Source organism: Lepidochelys kempii, chromosome 8 (genome assembly GCF_965140265.1).
Source record: "Lepidochelys kempii isolate rLepKem1 chromosome 8, rLepKem1.hap2, whole genome shotgun sequence".
NCBI classification, from domain to species: domain Eukaryota; kingdom Metazoa; phylum Chordata; order Testudines; family Cheloniidae; genus Lepidochelys; species Lepidochelys kempii.
Window position 1 is genome coordinate 82,595,395 of NC_133263.1, and position 25,286 is coordinate 82,620,680.

General features: G+C 38.6%; 1 protein-coding gene across 1 annotated transcript in view; it reads left to right on the forward strand.

Moving 5' to 3' along the window:
- The first annotated feature begins 1,127 nt into the window (after positions 1 to 1,127).
- Positions 1,128 to 25,286, forward strand: part of LOC140916576 (vitellogenin-1-like) — a 44,489-nt gene continuing 20,330 nt past the window's right edge. Inside the window, exons 1-19 of the mRNA XM_073358233.1 lie at positions 1,128 to 1,167; positions 1,506 to 1,526; positions 1,743 to 1,894; positions 3,622 to 3,873; positions 5,775 to 5,936; positions 6,553 to 6,704; positions 10,807 to 10,957; positions 11,062 to 11,219; positions 11,318 to 11,483; positions 12,552 to 12,677; positions 14,119 to 14,337; positions 16,441 to 16,658; positions 16,756 to 16,853; positions 19,851 to 19,975; positions 20,074 to 20,175; positions 20,257 to 20,376; positions 20,639 to 20,828; positions 20,914 to 21,007; positions 21,125 to 21,310. Coding sequence (XP_073214334.1) covers positions 1,128 to 1,167; positions 1,506 to 1,526; positions 1,743 to 1,894; positions 3,622 to 3,873; positions 5,775 to 5,936; positions 6,553 to 6,704; positions 10,807 to 10,957; positions 11,062 to 11,219; positions 11,318 to 11,483; positions 12,552 to 12,677; positions 14,119 to 14,337; positions 16,441 to 16,658; positions 16,756 to 16,853; positions 19,851 to 19,975; positions 20,074 to 20,175; positions 20,257 to 20,376; positions 20,639 to 20,828; positions 20,914 to 21,007; positions 21,125 to 21,310 — 2,732 coding nt within the window. The remainder of the gene's footprint in view (positions 1,168 to 1,505; positions 1,527 to 1,742; positions 1,895 to 3,621; positions 3,874 to 5,774; positions 5,937 to 6,552; positions 6,705 to 10,806; positions 10,958 to 11,061; positions 11,220 to 11,317; positions 11,484 to 12,551; positions 12,678 to 14,118; positions 14,338 to 16,440; positions 16,659 to 16,755; positions 16,854 to 19,850; positions 19,976 to 20,073; positions 20,176 to 20,256; positions 20,377 to 20,638; positions 20,829 to 20,913; positions 21,008 to 21,124; positions 21,311 to 25,286) is intronic.

The following is a 25,286-nucleotide window of genomic DNA, read 5'->3' on the forward strand; positions in this document are numbered from 1 at the left end:
AGGAAGATTAAAATAATTGCCATTATTACAACAAGTTGGGCATCAAAAAGTTATATAAGACAAGTGGAAGGTAGTGGGTAACATTTTCAAAATCACCTAAGTGATTTAGTGACCATTCCTTTCAAAGTCAATGGGATGTAACGCACCTAACACACACAGATTTTTTGAAAATTTTACCCACTGCCTTTTCTTACAGTCTCCTCTTAAGATATCACACAGCAAAATAGGTTCACTTGTCTAGGTATACACAGTCCTGCCTCGGCAGAGGGGTATGGACTTGACGACCTCTCGAGGTTTCTCCAAGCCCTGTGATTCTGGGCTCCCATTAAAATGGTGAATTTTCCTCTCATTTTTATGGTGTAAATCTAGAGTAATGCCATTGACCTAAATGGCCAGCCCATTTATTTGAGATTGATACGCATGTCACCAGCAACAGAATCTGAGGGAGTACTGAAGGGATTGCTCTCCCCAGATAGCTTCACACAAGTCTGTAATAAGACCCCACTCCTGCAAAGAGAACTGCAGGGGGAGCCATGCGCAGTCACTTAGCCTCACTGACTTCAGAGGGGTTCTGCATTTGCATGGTTTTCTCTGCAGGATTGTGACCGAAAGCAGCATGCACAAATCTAAGTCACTAGAAGATTAAATCATGCACTAATCCTCCTTTAAGACTATGTCACTTTGAAGAACTGATGCATGTCTCAAAGAGTTTGTGGTCTAGATACGCAGGAGGTGTAAATCATCAAGACTTCACTGAATTCAATGGAGCTAGGCTGAGTTACATCAGCTGTGAATCTGGCTCCACTGTTCTTAAAGTAAGCCCAAATATTTATTGCCAGTTGTTGAATTATTGTAGAAATGTGTGTGTGGAAATGGAAAAAAAGGGTGAAAACAAGAAATATCAAAAATAGATTCCATATTTCATAGAAAAGATACACTTGGTCTAAATTATCCAATAGGTTTGCATTAACAGCATTCCTACCCCAAGAAATGTTTGGTTTTTGATAGATCAATACTGATTCTGAAATATGCTTATTTATTTTGGAACCTCACTTCGATGAACACGTGATACACTATGCCTTTATAAAAGAGAACCCGGCACATTCACCTTTAGCTTATCCTTCATAATGAGGGACTTAATTCTAGCTCTGACTTTAACCCTTGTGGGTAAGTAAGCACCTTATCTATCTGGATAGGTTTCTAGCAGAAACTTTTTTGAATAAGGCTTAAGCGACTAATTGTGTTCATTTATAAATATAAACTTCAAATTTGCATAAATGGAAAAGAAAACCCGATTGCAAATTCTCCATTGTCTAGGGGAGGAAAATTTGGATATATTCTGACCTTAGAATAAAAATCTGTATTGAAAAATTAACATAATTAACTAGAAAATATTACGCAGTATGTACTTCACAGGTTGAGATAAAAATTTGGACAGTAATTTTTTTAAAAAAAATTGTAAAATGACGCTTTGTCATAATGGCTATATTTTTTTTCTCTTTCAGGGAGTCAGCATCTTAATTATGGTAAGTATTTTTCCTATCAGATTATATCATTCTAATGAGTGCAATTGAAATATAATCTGAAAGGTGTATGAATATTTAATTTAGTTTTACAACTGCTAATGTGCTTCAGAAGTAATATTAAAATGAACAAATTGATCTTTCCAATTTGGAGCTTAGTATAATAACATATATCCTATAGGTTCTCTATAATGTTTACGGAGCATTGTTTCTTTACAGAACCTGGTTTCAAAGAAAACAAGGCTTACACATATGATTATGAAAGTGTATTTCTCAGTGGACTTCCAGACAGAGGACTTGCAAGAGCTGGAATAAAAGTAAAATGTAAAGTGGAAATCAGTGGTATCGGGCCAAAACTTTGTCTTATTAGGGTAAGAAAATGTATCCAATGTGAAAGCTGAAAGTATCTTCCTACATGACTCTTTTTCCCAAGCTTTGGGGAAATAATTAAGTTTCATCATATGTTTTGCTTACTCAGGCAGAATGTAACTGACACTGTTATTTTTTTATGCAGTTTTCTATATTCTATTTGCACTTTGCCAGGTAATTCTCAGCTCAAGCCAACCTTGGGCTTGAAGGATTTCTTCTGCTTTGTGGTCAGGGAGACAACAGAATATAATTTCAAATGCATAATAATTTATTACTGGATCAATTCAATTGTTCCCAAACTCTACAACCTACGATTATTTAATCAACTGATTTTGCAACTAGCAAACAAACAGAAATAAACATATTATAGCAGCTGGATGTATTTCGATATCTGGCATAAGTATTTTTTTCTGGCTGTTTCTTTAGCTTCAGTGGGGAAGTGCCATGTTGTGCTACACTGAGATTGTATTCCTTTATTGTATGCTGACATTAACATTTCTGAGTAATTACTAAAGATTTCTGATTATATGAAAATGATTTTGATCTTTAATGTAAGCCTATGTGTGCTTCCAATGAATGTATTGAAACATACCCCTTGATCTGGACTGGTTCCATTTAGTCTTGTATGTGTGTGGAAGAAAAATCATCTTTTTAACAGATTTCACTTGGCAAATTTAAATTCTAGATAGAAAGACTAGAAAGAAATTCTAGATAGAAAGACTAGAAAGACTAGTGGCTGTCTCCTAATAAGTGCCTGAAAAGTGCAGGAACTTTCTAACTGAAGTAGCTGCCTGCTGTTGTGTATTCTTATAGGATATAATGAAAGACAACAGGAAATTTCTCTCTTTGGTTATGTAACATGGTATGCCCTTTCAGCTACAGGGGAAGTTTATTTTTATGCTGTTAAATTTAAAGCATTCCTTGGTTTTGGAGAAGTGAATGGTGCAGAAGATTAACCTTTCACTTGTAGGCCACTGGTTCATATCCACCTCAAGTCAAAATTAATGGTGTCAGACCCCTTCCCAGTAGACAAGTGTCTTCATCATAAAACCACCAGCATAACTCTCACCCATGTTGGCAGTCTCCACTGAGAGCCCAAGTACTGAATGGGCCCTGGAGACTGAACTTATATGGCAGATGGGGTAGTGTGTTGCGCGGGAGGCAGGGGAGGGGGAGAGTTTTGCATTGCAGCAGGGCTACAATATGAAGTGGAGAAGAGAGATCTACAGCTCTCTGAGCTTCCAACCCCAAGGTTCTCTAGTAAAATGTACAGGGAGGGACAATTCCTCCACTCTGCTTTCTAACCCCCTCACTAATTATGACTCTAAGAATAGCTCAGCAGCCACGTCACTATTAGCTCTACCCTTGGCTGTGCTTTGTGACTTCAGTTAGGGGGATCATAGCAAGTGCCACCAAAGTTAATGCTCCTTCATACAGCGTTGACTTTCCCCACAATTTACTGCAGGTCTTCTGCAGTTCTGATGGTCGAGTTCAGCTTAGCGTGGCTCTTCTCTGGCTCAGTTCTGTACACAGGCCAACCTTTGGGCCAGACAGATGATCTGTGAATTGAGACAAAGAATGGGTATGTGCGGAAACATCCCACTCAGCCACTTTTCACATCCGCAAGTCCCTGTCATGGCTTCATCTTGAGGTATTGCTTCCTAAAATCCTAAGAAGAAAAGTTAATGGAAAAACGTTAATAGGAAATCTATTTCCCCTTCTCTCCCAGGTTTATTCACTCGAAGCAGCAGAATACAATGGTATCTGGCCTCGAGAGCCGTTCGCACGGTCATCTAAACTGACCCAGGCATTTTCAGCACAACTCAGAAACCCCATCAAATTTGAATACAGTAATGGCCGTGTTGGAAATCTTATGGCTCCAGATTCTCTCTCAGATGATGGGCTTAATTTCTATCGAGGATTTCTGAATGTGCTAGAATTCACCCTGAAGAAGTCACAGAATACATATAACTTGCAGGAGGTGAGCACTTTGCTTTGGTAATTATGTTTGGGTGTAATTTGAATAAGGATACACTTCTGGTTCTTCTAACACATTTATCTGAATTCAGTGTTAAGTGTATATTTACTAGTAAGCAACATCTTGACTTAGAGGGAAGTTGTTCATTTATTCTGTACCACCACTGGTATATCTGTACCTTAATGGTCCAGAGAAATGTATAGATTTTTAATCTAATTGATTAAATGATTTCAGGAGTCCATTAACAACATTAGAAACTAAGAAAACATGGCTTGTTGGGTGGTAAAAGGAAAAAGGAAACCACTCTGAAAGCTATAATGTTAGCCTAAAAAATGTTAATAATGCATTAAAATAAGCTTAAACCCTCAGCATATCATTAACATTTCATCTAGAAATAATAGCAATTTGATGTCTCTAAGAAATCATGTATACTTTAATCTCCTTTAGGTCCTATTTGAGAAGGAATATAGTACATATGCTGTTGTGTTATTAGAATAGCTTTTACAGCTGTACTTAATGTTCTGTTGGAATTTCCACTGTTTTATGGGTTTTAATACCTTTTTAAGTCTCCCCACATTGAAATTCACCACACAGATTGAAATTTATTTAGTTTTGCATAGATATATTTACATTGATGAGGTTGGGTTTCATTTCATTGATATTATTGTGCTTTCAAAATATTTGTATTGCAAATGTAGATCAAAACAACTTTTGTTTACTTGATCTGATCAGAAAAAGGTTTGGAAATGAGCTTCAGGATCTCATATTTTTCACAATATTTATTCCACCCGCAGCACCATATTGAGACCTTGCAGCTGTAGTATATGCCGTATTTTGCAATGCCTAGTTGCACATCTTCATTATTTCTAAATGAATTCGTTACATATGGTAGTCCATTGCCAACCTGCGCATATGGGGTTAGCTACTGAAATCTTCTCTGAGTTTTCATTATTTTACTCAGTCATTTACTGATTAATAAACCTTGGGATCTTTCCCTGAGGATCTCAAAGCACTTTACAAAGGAAGATAGGCATCACGATAAGGTAAACCTGAGCTGCAGAGCGTTACTCTGTATTTCCTGTGCCTCCTAAACTCCTGTGAGGTCAATAAGAGTGTGGGGTATTTAAGGAATGCAGAATCAGGTGATAAATGGCTTACAGGAGATCACTTAATTAATGGGAGTTTTAACTGAGGTCTACAAAATCAGGTCCCGTACCTCTAAGTCCCTGGAGCAATTGTACACTACCATTAACAATGAAAAGTTAGGAAATGAACCATTCCTCCCCAAAATACATTCACTTATCTCCCTTTAACATTAGTAGAAGTCCTGTTCACTGACTGAAGAGAACCAATGCACCTTATACATATAAAATCTTAAAGTAGTATTAAACATCTGAGTTAAACCTTCAAATGCAAGAAAATCCACAGTTAAAGCTCCACTGTTCTTAACTAATGTGTAATTATTGCTGCTCACATTGTGTGTCAGATTATCTGCTATTCTGAAGCCTCTAATAGAGGAATGTATGAGCTGGAGATTAGGTATAATGGGATTTTTAAGGGCAAAGTATCGGCCGCAACTCAAAAATCTCTTGCTTTTGAAGTTTAATTCTGACTGATCACATTATTTCAACACATATTTATTAATTTTTCCAAATTATATCTCCTATTCCATAGTCCCTAATTGGCAATTGATACAAGCCTCCCACTGAGCCGAAATTTTGTCCCACTGAAATCAGTGGGAATTTTGTCCGTGCTTTCAATGGGACCCCTGCTTTGGCCCTTTGACAGTATATGCATGGTTTTTAAATATGGTCAGAGCATAGTAGATCTCCATGTTAGGCATCCAGCAATTCTGCATCAAGAGCAGCATTCTCTGAGAGCTGATTGGTTCTAATTTTTGGCAGGCTGGGATCGATGGTGTTTGCAATACAACCTATGTGATTCAAGAAAACAGGCGAGCAAGTCAAATCTATGTGACAAAATCCAAGGACCTAAACAGCTGTGATGAGAGAGCTCAGATGTTCACTGGTGCTGCATACACTTGCCAGTGCCCAGCCTGCAGAGAAGTAAGTAAGATGGATTTATATTTAAACACATTCTGATTCTTCTGATTCTTCTCTCACATGCATTCATTTTGCACCCATTTACTACATTGGCTCCTGATTTAGACCACTTTAAGCAGAAGGCAAATCAGGCTTGTTATATTTAATTATCTATATTTGCTTTCTGCATGGTATTCATGCGTATTGGCCAATGCAAAGCCTCTGTATCACATTATGCCGTCAGAATAGGGGTACATATCTCTCATGCTGTCTCTTTTCAGAACAAAATTCTGCCCTCTCAAAAAAATGATCAGTTGCTTAAATTTAAGGAAAGAAAAGGAGGAGTGAGGTGGGCAGGGCCTGTGGCAGAGCCGGGGTTGAGTAGTGAGCACCCCCCAGCACATTGGAAAGTTGGCGCCGGTAGCTCCAGCCCCAGAGTCAGTGCCTCTACAAGGAGCTGCATATTAACTTCTGAAGAGAGGTGCATACAATGAATATATAGGCCACCCCTGGTATAGAGAGTAGCCCTGCAAACAAATGGGTCACACTGGATGGTATAAGTGATATTTTCTGAGCCTACTATCTATGAATTCTATTCATGGTTAAATAACTTTCTATTTGTCACTTTTTCATTCTGTAGAAAAACAAGTATTCCCGGGCAACCACTACTTACAATTACAAAATCAAATCTTCCCATGAGGAGGCTTTAATTGTACAAGCTGATGTCCAAGAAGTCCATCAGTTCACACCATTCAATGAGGTCACTGGAGGGGATGCTGTCGTAGAAGCAAGGTACTGTGCATTTGCATAGCTGATCCAAAATTACATATCCCTTTAATTCACTAATTCAGCATCTAGTCAAATTCCCTAACTGAAATGAGACCTCTGCACCTACCACATGTTGACTGGCAATATTACATTATATAAAGCCTCAACCAGATAATAAAAAAAATCAACATTCACTGTTGGTCATAAATCTGAAACATGTGCATCACTATCCAAATTTTGCTAGCTAAAGTTGGCAGTATTTGATGAGTTTAATCTCTCTGGGATATTTGATTTATGCCTTAAAAACCAAGATAAATGCAATTTGATCTGAAAAATGCAAACTAATGTATTTGTAGTAAAATACTCTGGCACACAGTTACTCACTAAAAGGAAGATCCCTAGAAAACCACGTCACTGAAAGAGACCCATGTGGATATTCACAGCAGTTTGAAATTTGCCATGTTGCCAGTGCAGTTATGGATATGGCTGGTTGATAATTTTCCATCACAACTGCTTTTGATGGGTAACTGGGGTTTTAACCAAAGAAATGTTACACTAAAAATGTTTGCTGTCTGTGGAAAATTTTGAATTTATGTCAAAAACTTTGTGGCCAAAACCTGAAAATATTTGGCTGAAAATTTAAACCTTCCAGTTTTCAGCTGAAATCCAAAAAGTTTCATGTTTTCTTTATGAATTTTTTTTCATTTTCTACAAAATTTTCCACAGAAACAAATTATTTTATGACCAGCTCTAGTTATGGGCTTTTTATACAGAGGCATCATGTCTCAAAGTAGGGAAGAGAGAGAGTTCTTTTTATCACTTAGATATATTTCACCTCAAACCAGATCCTAGCTTACATCAACTGGCATTGCTCCATAAAATTCCGTGAGGAACTGGCTCCTCCACTATAGCCTATGGGTCTAGGCACTGCAATACCAGAAAGATAAGGACAAATTAGGAATTCAGAGAACTGCAACAAAAATGAATAAAGGGCTGGAGACCAATTAATTATCAAAGAGGAGTGTAAGTGGGCATAATAACTTGGTTAAACAGTGAACAAGCGGGGGGTAGGATAAGGTATTTTAAAGAACTTTTACACTCTAAGGATCAGATGTGGATACACATTTGGGTGGATGATGGAAGGTGTTTGATGCAACCCAGGAAAGGGTCAGGCATAATTGCAGACCAGGTGCCAGATCCTAAGCTGTTGTAAATTAGCAGAGCTCTCTTGGAGCCAATGGACCTGTTCTGATTTCCACCCACTTAGGACCTGGCCCTCTATCTTCAGGAGAGCAAAGACTGCTTCCTTCCTGTTCCTCAAGGGCTGCTTGATGCCCCCAGAGAGTGGAAAAGAGACTCAGCAGTGGGTTTGCTCTGCTCCCTGCTCCTATTCTCCATGAACTGTCCAGCAGAATTGGCCAACCACATAAGGGGTAGTAAGAGGAGGGCCTGCAGTCTGGGTCTCTAGAAAGCATTTGTCAGATAACTAAAGCTATTTAAATACATTTTTCATGTAAGTCAGAAGTAAAATGTAACACATGTGGGGTCAGATTTTCAAAACTGTTCACCGCTGGCCTAACACTGCAACCATTGAAGTCGGGGGAGTTTTACTATTATTTTAACTTTTAACCCCACTCTTAGGCCATGGCTACATTACAAAGCGTATGCCAGCCTATGCCAGTCTCCAATGTAGATTCAGCGTATGTTGAGGGGTTCTCCCAGTATACTAATACCATCTCCCTGAACAGCATTAGCTAATGCCAATGAGGAGTGTGTCTGCTGGCAAGATGAATCTACATTGGTGGATTTGGCATTGCTGTGTCACTAGATTTATTTCCCCCTTCACACTCCCAGCTGACATAGTAATGCTGATATAAGTTTTAAGTGTAGACCAAGCCTTGATATTCATTTTCCCATATATGCACATATGCTTCTTCCCAATACTTTAGAACTGAAGGTATATTATAGAGTTGGCATGTCCTGGAAGCGGGAGACAAACCTATCTGAGTGTACCTGGCATTATACTTCCTGACCCCAATGCCCTTCCACTAATATTGTATAACTTTTCTGGAGAGGAAAAATCTCTGTTAATTGTATAGCCTTGTATTGAGCTCCCTACTGGATTGTCTATAGAGTATTTTTATAAAGTATGAAGTATGGGCTGGATGAATGCACTATAAGGTGGGTAGAAAGTTGGCTAGATTGTCGGGCTCAACGGGTAGTGATCAATGGCTCCATGTCTAGTTGGCAGCCGGTGTCAAGTGGAGTGCCCCAGGGGTCGGTCCTGGGGCCGGTTTTGTTCAATATCTTCATAAATGATCTGGAGGATGGTGTGGATTGCACTCTCAGCAAATTTGCGGATGATACTAAACTGGAAGGAGTGGTAGATACGCTGGAGGGCAGGGATAGGATACAGAGGGACCTAGACAAATTGGAGGATTGGGCCAAAAGAAATCTGATGAGGTTCAATAAGGATAAGTGCAGGGTCCTGCACTTAGGACGGAAGAACCCAATGCACAGCTACAGACTAGGGACCGAATGGCTAGGCAGCAGTTCTGCGAAAAAGGACCTAGGGGTGACAGTGGACGAGAAGCTGGATATGAGTCAGCAGTGTGCCCTTGTTGCCAAGAAGGCCAATGGCATTTTGGGATGTATAAGTAGGGGCATTGCCAGCAGATCGAGGGACGTGATCGTCCCCCTCTATTCGACATTGGTGAGGCCTCATCTGGAGTACTGTGTCCAGTTTTGGGCCTCACACTACAAGAAGGATGTGGATAAATTGGAAAGAGTCCAGCGAAGGGCAACAAAAATGGTTAGGGGTCTGGAACACATGACTTATGAGGAGAGGCTGAGGGAACTGGGATTGTTTAGTCTGCGGAAGAGAAGAATGAGGGGGGATTTGATAGCTGCTTTCAACTACCTGAGAGGTGGTTCCAGAGAGGATGGTTCTAGACTATTCTCAGTGGTGGAAGAGGACAGGACAAGGAGTAATGGTCTCAAGTTGCAGTGGGGGAGGTTTAGGTTGGATATTAGGAAAAACTTTTTCACTAGGAGGGTGGTGAAACACTGGAATGCGTTGCCTAGGGAGGTGGTGGAATCTCCTTCCTTAGAAGTTTTTAAGGTCAGGCTTGACAAAGCCCTGGCTGGGATGATTTAATTGGGGATGGGTCCTGCTTTTGAGCAGGGGGTTGGACTAGATGACCTACTGAGGTCCCTTCCAACCCTGATATTCTATGATTCTATAATAATTTTGCAAAGATCTTATGAAAGTCCGATAGAAACAGTGTGTGGAATGTTTCCAAGGATCTCTGTAGAGATTCCAAAGTGAACATGCCAATTTTCTATGGAGGTTTTAGAGACTATTCAGTACAATCATATATCTACTGGAATGTTCTCAGATGTTCACTCAAATACCTAAAAGTATTATATTGTCCTAAATGGACTATTTAAATGTAATTGGCAGGATAGGACACAACCCTTTAGCCACAAATATGGCAAGGATAAGAAATGTTTACAAACACAGCCTTTCGTTAAAACTGCTTGATGATGAAGGGAGATGGTTCGGCTCAGTTTGAAAAGCTACCAGACATTTGGATGTTTTTCCATAGTATCTGAATCTCTTTGCTTGAGAAATCAGGTTGGAAATCTCATGAGAACATTTAATCTTATGAGAACCCCAGGACATTCTGCTTACAGTTGGGTCAGTAATAATTTAAGAAGAGACTGTAATATTTCTTGCCGTATTTCACTTTTTTCACTTCCATTTGAAACTAGAAAGTGCAGAGGTGTGTAAGAACTCTCAGGAAACCTGTAGTCAGGCTTAAAATTCAGTGATGATTTCTGATGAAGGATCTAGTCAGTTATTTTTGTCTGAACTTCAGTATGCAAATGTACATATAACACACACATGTCCTGTGATCTTACCCTGAGAGGTTCTGAGTATTGGGAGTTGCAGGTTCTCTCAGAATAAGGCTCTCTCTCTGGATTTCAGTGCATATGTTTGTGAATAACTTTGCATCTTGATAACAAAACACTTTTGTAAAAATACATAATAATATTAAGAGCAAAATTTTCATTTTGCATACTGGGTCTCATGATGTTATTTCACTGGGTTTCTCCTTTGCAGGCAGAAGCTGGTACTGAGTGATGTGGAAAAACACTCCCCAGAAGTCCCATCAACAGAATTCCAGAAACGTGGATCACTTCGGTACCATTTTGGCAGTGAATTGCTTCAGCTTCCCTTCCAGTTATTCAAAATCAAAAACTTGGAAAGTCAGGTAAAATTAACTGCTGGAAGTAAATATTTTGCTGTAAATTGGTGCTGATGCATGTGGGAAAGGGAACATATTTGATCTTACTGTATATTTTAATTTTCTTGCAGATAGTGGAAAACCTGCGGTATCTGGTAGAGCACACACATGAGCGGGTTCCTAGTGATGCTCCACCAAAATTCCTGCAGCTGGTACAGCTTTTCCGGGCAGCAAATGATGATATCTATGAGTCAGTTTGGAAACAATTTTCTAGCCGGCCTGTATATAGGTAATAGTAACTTTAATTCTTAAAACTATGCTTGAAGATCTGAAATTAATGTGTTCGGATGCAGATCTGGAAAATGATCATTGTCTTTCCTATTGCAGGCGCTTGATTTTGGATATAATTCCTGCCATTTCCACTCAGAGTGCAATCAGATTCTTAAGGCATAAAATTGAAAGGAAAGAACTCAGTGACTTGGAAGGAGCTCAAGCAGTGCTTGTGGGCTTCCATTTAAGTACACCAACCCGTGATGTGATAGAGGAAGCTGTGGTAGGATGTTTTTACACTCTCTGTTCTTTCTTCATCAATTCTAGCATCCACTGTATTTACTCCTTTGGCAAGATTGCAAAGGTTGTGAAAATACAAAGCTTTTATATCCCCTAGTGAGGTTGAAAAGAGTTTATTTCCTGACTGTGTTGGCAGGGCGGAAGCAATCAAAGGGACATAGATGAAGCCAGAACGAAACAGTTGAATATTCTTAAGTGATGTCGTTTTAATGTTGCAGACTGATTTCTGGAATTCTTTTGTCCAAATTAACTTTATAGTTAGATCAAGATTGGTAACTCAGGGGCCTCACAACCAGCTAGACAGTAAGAAATACATGTTTTGCTTTATCGGAATATATTGGGTCTGATTGTCCTATCAAGACTGGTATAAATCAGAGTAATTCTGCTGAAGTCAAGGGAATTATGCCAGTCTGGAATGAACTTGTGTAAGAGAGAGTAGAATCAGGCTCGTTATAAAATTTTGTACATATTCTGCCCTTAGAAGCATATAGTCATTTCCTCTCAATTTCAATGAGAGCCATGCCTCTAAGAGCAAAACTTGGCCCTCTATGAATGTCAGCACAGACCAGTGATTAGATGTTCACCTATGGGGCAGAAAATGATGGATTCAAGTCTGATGTTAGCATATGGTTTCATGGTAAATATACCCATCAGTCTGAATTATTGGGATATATTTAGTATTCATCTTAGCTTTTTGTCCCTACAGTTCAGGCAATTATAAAACCACAAAGAACACTCATAGTTTTATGAATACTATGTGCTCCTCAGTTCTCAGTAAAATTCCCTACTAGGGTGATTTTTCACCCATTGGATTACAACAAGAACTTAATACCCAGATCAAAATCTGGAATTTCTCAGAGATACCACATGGTCACTATGTGAAATACAGTAACAGCCACTGATCAGCTAAGAAGCCAACCTTTCAGGGAATGTCAATTGCTATGCATTGCCTTTTCCTGCATGTGGATTTATATAAAATGTACATAAATGCAAAATAAAAATTAAATTATTTCTTGCTAGTGATGGTAATGTCCAAATATTTTCTCTCTAGCTCATCCTGAAAAAGACACATCCACGCTCAGATACTTTCCTTCACAGAATTGCCTATCTAGCCTATGGCTCATTGGTTCACAAGTACTGCTCCATTTCAGACTCCTGCCCTGAGTCAGCTCTCCAGGTACAAAGCCTGAATTTCTTTTATTTATTTTTTAAAGGAAAAATTGTAAATGAGACAATTAAGGTTGGAAGGACAAAGCATATCATTCTGGACGCTTTCATGGCACCTTTTATCTGAGGCTCTCAAAATGCTTTATAGTGAAGTCTCATGACACACTTCCATGGTACTGATAAATATAACCATGTAAGAGATGTGCAAATTAAGGAACACAAAGGTTAATTCGTTGCCTAAAGTCATGCAGTGAGTCAGTTGTAGAGCTAGGAACAGAACCCAGAAATCTTGGCACCCAGTCATCTACTTAAACCAATAGACTACACTGCCCACTGGCAATAATAATATCTAGCTCTTATACAGTGTTTTCCCTCAGTATATCTTAAAGTGCTTTGCAAAGGTGTTAAGTACCATTTTCCCCATTTTGCAGATAGGCAAACAGAAGCATAGAGGGCTAAACTGACTTGCACAAGGTCACCCAGAAGGCCAAGTGCAGAGCCAGGAATAGAACCCAGGTGTCCTGCACTGCAGTGTAGCACTCTTTCTCCACTAGGCTACACTGCCTCCCAGCTAATTAAGACAAATGTTACTGGGAAATGGGAAGTGTTTAAAGTAAAGCAAGGAGTCAGACAGGAAATGTTTTAAATTTGGATTTGCCTATTAGTATTATCCTGTGCAAGTTTTGAGCTAGATTAATAGATTAAAAATATGATGTCTTAAAAAACAAAAGTTGCTCTTTAGGCCTATCTGATGTATTGAAAAAATTCTATGATACTTTGGCTCTTTTCATTCAGCCCTTGTTTGTGCAGTCAGAAGAGTTATCTACCATGCAAGAGTTAGTTCTAGCCACACACTCAGAAATGACAGCTGTTTAGATCACAAGTACAAATGCTGCCCAGTGCCCTAAAAATGTTAGGGTTTTCTTGCTTTACAAGTAGCAGAATGAAATGGCCTGGTGGTCTCCCTATAAGTCCATGTTACTAAAACTGCCACTCCAGTTGGTAGATATTGGAACATTTATTAACCATCTCATAAAAGAGCCTAATGACAGAATGGGCCCAAAGACTAGCCTGACTTCTTGCATCTAGGGGGGGTTCTTAACCAGGGAAGGAAAGATTTTCAAATGAACCAATGCCAGGTTCCTAACTCGCATTGAAAGTCAATGGAATTGGGTCCTAACTGCCATTTTTGCCTTTATACATCTAACCCATCATGTTTAAGGTATATTGGTGAGGAACTGTGCACTGTTGCTGTCTATGCTGTACTTGTTCCAAGAACAAATTCACAACTTCAGTCTTCAGGGATAAACTTCCAGCAATTTCTATGAGCACTAAATGCAACTTAAAATACTTTCATTAAATTATCTGAACACACTAAAACTTCTCAGCCACCCCCTCAGGGTATGTCTACAGAACCGAACTGGAACTTAAACCCTCTTTTTGTTTTTCAGCCACTATATGATTTTGCAGCTGAAGCATCTGGCAGGGCTAAGGAGGAAGAAATGGTCCTGGCCCTGAAGGCCTTTGGGAATGTAGGACATCCAGCCATTCTAAAGCGCATCATGAAGTTTATGCCAGGATATGCACCTGGTGCTTCTGATCTCCCAGTCAGGGTTCAAATTAGTGCAGTGATGGCCCTGACAAACCTGGCCAAGAGAGACCCACGAAAGGTAAGGAAACAAAGAATCCCTCTTTAGCATGTGCTATAAGCTCAACGTGTTGTTTCTATTTGTTGCAAGACAGGGGTGGCATTTCATACATACATCTGGTGGTTTTCTTTACATTAGTTCCATTATTCATGAGTGGGAACCTCCAATTCCATATGACACATTCATCTTCAGTATTTCAGAATGCACGGAATAGCTTAGTATATGGATACGTTCATTATTCTGTTGTTGGGTTGTTATCAGCATTTGCATTTTAAAATCTTATTTTCCAAAGATACATGAGAGATAAGTTACAGATCAAAATGTATTTAGGGTTATTTCAACACTGGTGTCAGAGAGAACCCACAAAGCAAGGTTTTCCAAAGATTTATATTAACTATAGATTAAGTCAGGTTTCAGAGTAACAGCCGTGTTAGTCTGTATCCACAAAAAGAAAAGGAGTACTTGTGGCACCTTAGAGACTAACAAGTTTATTTGAGCATAAGCTTTCGTGAGCTACAGCTCACTGCATTGGATGAAGTGAGCTGTAGCTCACGAAAGCTTATGCTCAAATAAATTGGTTAGTCTCTAAGGTGCCACAAGTACTCCTTTTCTTTTTATAGATTAAGTGTCACATCTAATCATTAATCAGGGCCATATCTTAGATAGATATTGATATCTAATAGATACTGCAGATTTGAATCCTAATTATTAATGTATAGACATTGTGTGTGTTTAAGCCATAAACAGAACATTTATTAAATGTGACTTTTGTCTTTGAATTACATTCTGATCAGACAGCACAAAATAGTCTCTTACTCCACAGATCTGGCTTTACGGCTCCTCTCACCTGAAAACAGTCTTATTCTAAACCAGAAACCTTATGTTTTCAAGTTTTACTTACGTTCAAGATTCCTTTTTAATCACTCAGGGTGGAATATTGTTGTTTTCTTTTCTTTTTCTAAACAAAAAAAAAATTATACGGTTTTAATTAATCTTTACGTCAGCTTCACAACATCCCACTGAGGCTTTATCAGGGTTTCTGTTATACCCAATTTTTGTATATGTTGTCTTGATCCCATATATTGGCTCCAGGGTTAGCCGCTCCAGGGTGTGTTTTTAGCAGAAAAAATAAGGAAACAGCTGCTAGGTTACATGAGATATATAAGCAGGGAGATGGGGGTTGAGCCATGGTTTCTTCTTCAGTGGAAAAGAAAAAGCTGCTTTGGTGTTTCAAAGCAGTACTGTGGCTGTGATTCCCCCTGAGCCCAGCACTCCTCATGTGGCCGAGGCAGTTATTTCATTACATTTATTATGCACTTTCTGGAAAAACCCTAATGTGACGTATTTTAATGCCCATGACTGGGTGTTCCACTGTATGAGAAACAATGGGATCCCAGGTTTGTGGTTTACTACACACACAAATTTGCACTAATCATTCCTACCAAGTGCCCTTTCATTTCATTGCTTAATTTGAAATAGTTGTGTACATTTTGGAAATATTTGCATCCTTGTAGTCACTTTTATTTTAACATTTGCTAATCCACATCATTGAGTTAACATCAGGTCAGTTAGAGCTTGAGCATTAAAGTACTTTGGATCAAGCTGAGAATCTACAAGTATCTATGTGGGGAAGAGATTTCTGATAGTAGAAGGGCTGCTCAGTCTAGCAGACAAAGCTATAATGAGATCCAGTGGCTGGAAGTTGAAGCTAGACAAATTCAAACTAAAAATAAAGGCACATTCAGGGTAACTAACCACTGGAACAACTTACAAGGTAGGTGGTGGGTTCTTCATCACTTGAAGTCTTTAAGCCAAGATTGACTAGCTTTTTAAAGGAATTGCTATAGCTCAAACAGAAGTTCTGGGTTTCATGCAAAATGCATTGGATGAGGTCCTTTGGCCCGATAAGGTCAAACTAGATGGTCATAATGGTCCCTTCTGAACTTAAAATTATGAACTTTGTTGCCACATTACTTGCAAGAATTAAATGGAAAAAATAAAGCATGGATTTTATTTCTAACACAAGACTTGTACTGCAGTTATGGTAAAGGATGGGAAAAGATGAATAGTTAATTGCAAATGTTCAAACATACAGAAACTTAAAATTCTATTTCCTATTTTCAGGTACAAGATATTACCCTGGAGTTGTTCCTAAACCACAAAATTAATCCTCAAGTCCGAATGATTGCTGCATTTGTTCTGCTTCAAACCAAACCAGGTCTTCCTGTCTTGGTGACTTTAGCTAATGCTATGCTAAAAGAACCTAGCATGCAAGTGGCAAGTTTCATCTTTACTTCCCTGAGGGCTCTGGGCACAAGTACAGCTCCGGATCTCCAAGTCGTGTAAGGGGACTACACATTATTTCTCTAAAAAAGAAACTTGCTTTCCTGCTAACTGCAACAGAGACGTTAATATGGTACAATTCACTGAATCTTTCAGGGCTTCTGCCTGCAGAATGGCTATCAGAATACTCAGCCCCAAACTTGACAGACCTGGCTATCGGTTCAGCAAAGTTTTCCGCTTTAGTATGTTTAGAGGTAAGGCTCCGATTTCTCCAACTATATTAATCACCTGTAGGCTTTGAAATAAAATACACATAAGTTAAGGGTCGGGGGAAGCATAGAAGCCATGGGCCCAGTTCTATAGATTCCTGAACTGCTTGTCAGTTGCACATTGCACCTGCAAATTCTTCCATCATCAGGAATATGATGCCATAGCTAAGGATCTTCCTTTTAAAGAAATTTATATACATGTGCATTTTACGTTGTACACAGCCAGCCCAATATAGCTTCCATGATGGGCTAGGAACAATGCAAACATAGGCCAAGTTTTCAAACCATGGTTGGGCACCAAAACTGAATATAAGTGGTCTGATTTCTAAAAGTGCTGAGCCTCCACAACTCCCCCTGAATTCAAATGCAGCTGTGAATGTTCAACACTTCTGAAAATAGGTGCCCATATTTAAGCATTCAAGTTTGAAAATATTCAGACACAAACATTTCTTTTTCCCATGAACAACTAAGATTTACGTCCACAGCTTTTGCTTGCACCATCATACCCTTAATTCCCCTGTACAATACAGTAGATCCATGCATGGAATCCTATTGATATGCCACTCCTGTCCATGGGAGTTTCATGCACAGGTCATAGGCAATGTATGGCCGTTAGCTGTATGAAGAGAGAGAGCATGATAAGAAGACACATGCTTGCTCAACCAAATTCTAGCTATTTTCATGCAAGTTATATTTTATAATGGCGATTATTTAAGTGGTGCCCCCGTACAAATGACCATGACAGCCCCAACAATTTGGCATACGTAGCTGGCAGACTAGGGGACTTATATCTATAAACACAGTCCCTCTGTATTTGGATGTTTTTATCACTTTTGTAACTCATCAGGATATTTAAAGCTACTTTTGTAAAAAATCAATGAAAAACAAGTCTTTGAAACATTCTAAACCTAGAGTGATAACTGTAGATGTATTTTGTTGTTATTGAGTATTATTAATTTATTATTATTATTATGTTATTATTTTATTGCAAAGCCTTGGTAGTGTTTGTTATTGCTCTGCCTTTATTTCATGTATTTTACATGACCATTTAATCTGCTCTACAATGAAAATAAGTATAGTACACACCACAGCGACCACAGTAATATATGATACACATGTTTGCTACCTTGGAGATGCAGACAGAGAGTGGCTGAAGAAATACAGTCACTAATACGTGCTATGTGAACTTTTGTACTTTTTAAAATGCATTCAGGGAGATACTCTAAAAATTATTACAGAATTAAATAAAACACATATATTAATATTTTAGGGTTTCATTTTTTTGAGCATTGCTTTTTGTCAGCACTGTTTTTTTCTATCAGTCTCTCAGTCTTCCTCGAGATATGTCATCTAGTCAGATAAATTTATATGTATCCACATCTCTCTAGCTATAATGGCTACAGTGCATCATATGACTGTGCCGACACGATTTTCCATTGGTAAATATTGGTAAATACCTTCTCAGAAAACTAAAAATATTTGATACTCAAGCTGTATGAGTTACTGACACACACTGATGCTCTCTTCAAGTTAATACATTTTGTGTAATCATCTAATCATTTATAAGCAGCAATTCTTATTAAGCGTCAGTAGGAGCAATGTTTGGATTAACAACAAGATTTCATGGCCTAGAATGTAGACAATATGCACCTGTAATACACTGGCTAAGTGTCATGTCCTACATCAGTGACTGGTTCATATAAAGGATAATAGAGTACTAATGCTACTAGCTAATGGACCTATCTCAATTGGTAGAGACCTGTGTTTCTGGCATTGAAAGCCCCAGATTTACTCCTTAGTGGGTGATCCAATGTGGGATCATTACACACTAAAATGACATCTCTTGGCTGTATTGAGAACAGTATGAAAATTATAGCTCCTGATGGCTTAGTTTGTTGCCTCCAGTCCTTTCTCCATTAGATTCCTGTGTTATGTAGTGGGATTGCAGCAACATAGGGTCTCGGTAAAGTTTATTCAACTTTGTGCTACATTGTTGGTGTTGTCTGGTCCTAAAGCCAGTTTAACCAGTATGTCAAGTATAATTCCAAAGTAAGGGTGATCCTCCAGTGGCAGAGATCTAACATAGGAGTTCTTCAGCCACTCATACTAGCCGCTGCTGGTGTAACAAGGGAAGAGTGGACATAGCTGGAGGAACGGAGGTGTAGTAGGGATGCTCCTGTGATATCCTGGTTCTCACATATGGTTTTGGTCTTGTGGTTGAAGCCCAGCTTTTTTAGAAGAACCTTGAGGCTGCTTTCACACAGCACAGGGACTAAACTGGACAGAGCTGCACCAAGATCAAGGGAGTGCAAAGATGAGCTTTAAACCACCTTAGCACAGAACCATCCGACAGATTAACCATGCCCTAGTATCTGCCCCATTGTGCATGATAAAGCTAAAGAACAGGAAATACATATAAATTACATTGCTCTGTATTTACTAGACAGTTAACAATTACTGAGCAATTAGTGCCACTTCATGTAAGGAGTTACAACATTTATTACTAGATGTATTTAACTGCCTTAGAGTAATTTGGGAGACACATCTACACCTCACCATCTGTCCTGATAGGACATCTATATCACTTTCCCTGAACTGTTAGCAAAGGATGGCAAATCTGTTTCAATTCCTGATCCCCATTGTCAAGTTACATTGAATGATGTCTTGTAAATGCACCTCATAAGCTGATGTTACAGAATCTGACCGGATGTAAATGATATAGCAGAAGCAATTGAAAAAATAGAATAATTGCTATGCAAGGAGCAGGGGAGTTGTAATTTTGTCCATTAATAGTTCAGATATGCAGAATATTCTGTTTATGACAGTTTTATGCCATCAGTTTTATTACTGGGACTTCTGGCCTCTCTCATGTCATGCTGTATTGCTCATATTATGCAATAAGTAAATTGATACAGTCTGCACTCTGTGGTTTTAAAAACTAACTGAGCTTGCGTTTTACTGTATATTTTCCTTTCTCTTTAGAGTCTCTTATGATTGGAATGGCAGCCCAATTTTTGACACTGAATAATGTAGGCAGCATATTCCCATCAATAGCATTGTCCAAATTCAGGGCCCATTTCGTTGGACACATTGCTGAACCTTTGGAGGTAAATGGGCGTTCCCACAATTTTTCTCTGATTAATATCACTGTTTTGTTATCCCTCCCACACTTCTTTTTTCATTTATGATTTACTTCTTTACACAGGTGGGACTGAGAGCTGAAAGACTGCAGGAGATGTTAGCGAAAAGACACTTACCTGACAGTGATTCTGACAGTGCATTTGATGTGAGGGAAGTTCTGAAAACGGTGCGTTTGCAGGAAAAAAATGTAGTAAGGGGTTAATCCTACCAACGCCAGGAACATTCTAACAAACTTCTTGTCACGCAGCTCTCTGACTGGAAGGCACAGACCAGTGATAAACCTCTTGCGGCAGGCTACATGAAGATGTTTGGACAAGAAATCTTCTTTGGTGCACTTGATAAGGATTCCATGCAAACTCTATTGCAGGTAGCTCTTTGATAGTACCTTCAGACCCATGATCAAACGGCTTAAAATACTGTTTCTTTTTTTTTCTCTTTCCTTTTTTTTTTTTAACTTTACACTCATGAGATGTTTTGCTGTAAGGATTTGATCATGTACAATAAGTTCAAACTTTGATCAACAGTAATTATTATCACTGCTGGCAGATTTTCTCCTGGAGCATAATTTGTGACATGTACTATGTTATTCAAGTTCTACTTATTTAAACAGGGCAAATCTATAATTGCAGGCAATGTATGGACCAGAAGAAAAAATTCCCTCAATAAAAAGATTCATAAATCATCTTCAAAGTGGTGTAGGGATCCAGTGGTCAAAAGCTTTGTTGTCTGCAGAAATCCGTCGCATTGTGCCTACGTGTATTGGATTCCCAATGGAGACAAGCTTGTATCATGCTTCTTTCACAAATGTTGCAGGAAGTGGTAAGGCAAATTGAAAAGCAAGTGGCATGCAGGACTTCTAGGTATTTTTTACATGGATTCATGTTCTTTTCTTTCTTTACAATAGTTCAAGCACAGATTTCACCAACTCCAAGTTCCGATTTCAAACTGGCTGACTTACTTAATGCCAATATTAAAGTGCGATCCAAGCTGACCCTAAGGTAAAAATTTAGTAGAAAATAAAATGATCATATTTCCAAATGCACAGGGCAGTTGTAAGTATCTGTTAACTCTTTACTGTATGCATGCAACTTCACCATGTTGTTCTAATTTTTCAGCATGGTCAAGGACATGATCTTTGTAATGGGAACTAATACACACCTGTTCCAAGCTGGATTGGAGGCACATGCTAAAGTGAATGTAAATCTCCCTATGAACATTGCAGCTACTGTGAATATTAAGGATAAGAATTTCAAATTGGAAATCCCACCATGCAGCCAGGAAACTGATGTCATTACTCTAAGGTAAGCTGCATCTGTTTTACGATTGGGATTTCTGAACTTTCTCATATCAGGTTATATCAGTTTGGTGATATTATATTATCTTCCTATGTAGTAATGCAGAAAGGAATCTTTTGAAAATAAAATGCATTTCCTTTTTAGGAATCACCCCATGCAAATAATTTGGCTGACTGGCACTCTCCGGCATTACTTACTTATTATAGAATAAATGCCTTGAATCAAAAATTATGCTTAAATAAATGCCACTTCTCTCCAGTGGTCTTCACTTGCTTTTCTCTTTTAAACCACCTTTAGGCCCAAGCTGTTTATAACATTCATTTCATCATTTTTCTCTCAAATAACTACACAATATAAGGTTAGGTTTAAGCAGAATAAATCCCATTGATTATAATGGGAACACATTGCTAATCACACATACACACACACACACATTCAGTGTTTTAAAATTGTCCAGCATTTGGCATTTCTTGTGTTTTAATCTGGTTTTCCTGTGGTGGGCATTTGATCTTCTTGCCTCATAGGTCTACTTGATTTACTACCATTGCATGCAACTGCAAAACACTCTGGAAAACTATTGTAGCCCGATGCCAAAGAGGCAAAAACAGATAGAAATACAAAGAGAGGCAGGGAATAAAAAAAGAGTGTGTCCAAGGAATCAAAGCAGCAGACCAAAGCTTAGGAAAATGTTCACATTCAAAAAACACAGAAAGCCAGGCTGAAAATTCATCACAAAGGAAAAAGTGCCACCACCAACAGAAATCTACAATGCCCAGAAATGTTAACAAGTTTCTGTTCTAGGAATATGGCAGCGACAAAAGAATTCAGTGTTTGACCCCCCTGAAGTTAGCATTCATGGCTGCTGGCTCCTGGAAGCTCTGCAGGCCTCTTCAGTTTAGCAGCCATGGAGGCTGATCATTATTTGCCCTTAAAAGTCCCCTCTCCCTGTTATGATCACAAACTTTCTTCTTAGGCATTCTGTATTACACCCTCCTCCAAGGATGAATCTTTCACTCCATCAAGAGTGATCATAACCAGGTTCCCCACAATGATTTTGGGGGTTCCAGTGAGCATGCTCAGGAAGCACTCCAGGTGCCTAAACAGAGGGGTGAGTTCTTCCACAGTTGACAGATCATCAGTTATCTGTGCAAGAGCTTCAAAGGAGCCATGGCCCAAAGTTATTTGTTCAGTCTCTTGCATGGACCACATGTCTGTTCCTGAATTCAGCTAGAAAGGGATATTTATGCCAAACACGCTCAGTAGGTCCCAGTGTGGGACAGGTTAAAGGGAATATTAAAGAAATAAATAATAATAATGAATATTAATAATAATGCTAAACATTTACCTGGAGCTTCAAATTGTTATACAAACTTTAACTAACATACAACACTCCTGCAAAACAAGTAAAAGTTATTTTCCCTGTCTGTCAGAAAAGGAAACTGAGACACAGAAATGTGAGCCAGGTCAGAAAGTGAGCCAGCATTAGGACTGTGGGATTAGAATTCCTATTCAAACCACTTCCCCTTGCTCACCTCTAAGTATCACAGCACAGTAATTTATATGTCACCTGAAATAATCTTAGATAGAAATAATTAGATAATGCCTAATCAAACATTTAAATTAATGGTATAGACTCTAGCAAAGATGAGCAAAGTTTTACCACCATCAGTTTTTCTTATGCTTATAAAAGCATTTCAAAACTATGCTACAAAACAAGTGAGTAATGGCATATGCACTCAGAATGAAACAATGTGCACATAAGGGGAATGATTAGAGAACAGAACATTGAACCATGTCACCAAAGTACTTCTGAAACAAGTAAAATCTTAAAGGTAAGAGGATAAATATTAAGCCAATATATGGAGAATTAGCAGGAAACCTTAATTTAATATGTATTTGTTTTGCATGATATTTTGAATAATTCAATGCTTCCTGTCAAGTTATAAGAAATCTATTGGATTCAATATTTTGGAAATGTTCTGACACTGTTTACCTAGTTAGCTTTGTAGCCTCTGTTAAAGAAACCACTGGGAATGGTTCTAAAGGGGAAGCTGAGAAGTTGGAAGCGTTTGCTCTTTAGACCATTTTTGAGCGGCCTTCATAATTAAACTATATTTTACAATATGGCACTTTGACTCATCCTTTATGGACTTCACAGTAGTGAGCTAACTAGGAATCATAGAAACACAGGGCTGAAAGAGACCTTAAAAGGTCACTTAGTCCAACCAACCTGCACTGAGACCTTACTGTGACATTACAGATAGTGACAAGATAATTGGCTGCATGGGGAAGCTAGCATTACTATCTCCTGGCACCCATGCTTTGAGAGCAACCAGACTTCCGTGCGGATGTAACTGTGAGGAAAATCTGGTTCAATATTATCAAGGCTGGTACATTATATCTGTGAGAATTGTGAGATGCATGAGACTCCAGCAGCAAATAAAAACCCAGATGAGAAATCACTGACTTCTGAAGAATTGGTTTAAAGTGTTGATGATAAAGACACTGAAGCCCCAAGACAAGACGGTAAATTTAGGACTCAGACTCCCTTTTCAACACATATCACAACTACCCATTAATAATACTACATGAAAAATACAAAGCATTGCTTCAATCCAATCCAATCAAAATTAAACTGAATTTGAGAAATAATACAAATCCTAGGTATTTTTAAAACCTTTTTCACACACTTATTGGGCTTTGCATATTTATTGGTATTATATTCAGCTTGCCAGCAAATGGCCACTTAAAAACATATTTTTTCCTGTAACATTTACAGGAAGAAATGTAAATAAGCTTTGGGGGAAATCAGAGCCTTGTGCTTAAAGTATATATATGGAGAGATGCCAGAGAATGCACTACACACTTTGAAAATGTATCTCATATTCATAATGACAAGCTATTGAAATATATACATTCACTTGAATAATGCTGTGTCCCAGTTTTTAAAAAATTGTATGTTGGCCTGGCAGACATTGCTTCACAGGAGCCTCTTATAAATAAGATTAATGACAGAATTGCAGAAGTTTATGTGACATGGGATAATTTCACTCTCCTAGAAAGGAGCACACAAGTATGCCAATGTGTGGTGCAAGACATTGCTTGGGAGATGTGGTGTGCGCGTGTGGGAGGGAAGTGCCATACCTGTTCAAGACTTTATTTTTGTAACATTCTTGTGCCAGATTCTGAATTAATTTTTCCTGGTATTAATGAGGAGTAATTCTGTGGATTTCAGCTGAGGTACTTTGGCTTTTCACTGGTGCACATGAGATCAGAATTTGGCCATAGGTTTGTTACTTGCGTATCATTTTTGTAGTTCTTATAGGTAGTGTCATAACCTTGTTTTAAAATTAATAAAGACTTTTTTTAATAATGAAACGTATTTATATATAGCTCTTTTTTCCCCCTATGCTAAGTACTTAGGACAACACTCGCTGCTGACATAAACGAGCCCACTTCAACAGAATTGCGCCCCCGCCCCCCCAGCCCCCCGCCCACACACATATTGAATTTGGCTGCTATTATATCACAGATAAATGAACAGCTTCTTCTCTTATCCAAGAATACACTAATACATATATTGGAAAAATCTCCCTTTTATTTTCTCCCTTGTGTGAGGATCACAGAGAACAGATTCTTTCATACCCTAGCTGTAGGCCCTCTTTGTAACTGGTTTTTTTCTTGTTAAAGAGCCAGAGCTGGCTCTTGCAGCCTGTTTTTACTGTGCTGTGTGATTCTGCAGACATTGACACGTGTCACCTCTGATGCAGCTGCATTGTCAGCTCTCTGAGCACAACAGGGAGGAATTGATCTGCCGCTTTCATTAGGTGGCAGGAGTAGACTATTGGCATAAAAAAATAATACTTAAAAAAAAAAAAAAGGAATAGGAGAGCGTTGTGCCTGGAGACCCAGCCTGCTGTTCAGTGGTCATTTAAATTATTGAATGGGACTGAAATAAAAGCCACTTGCTTTTTCTTTTGTC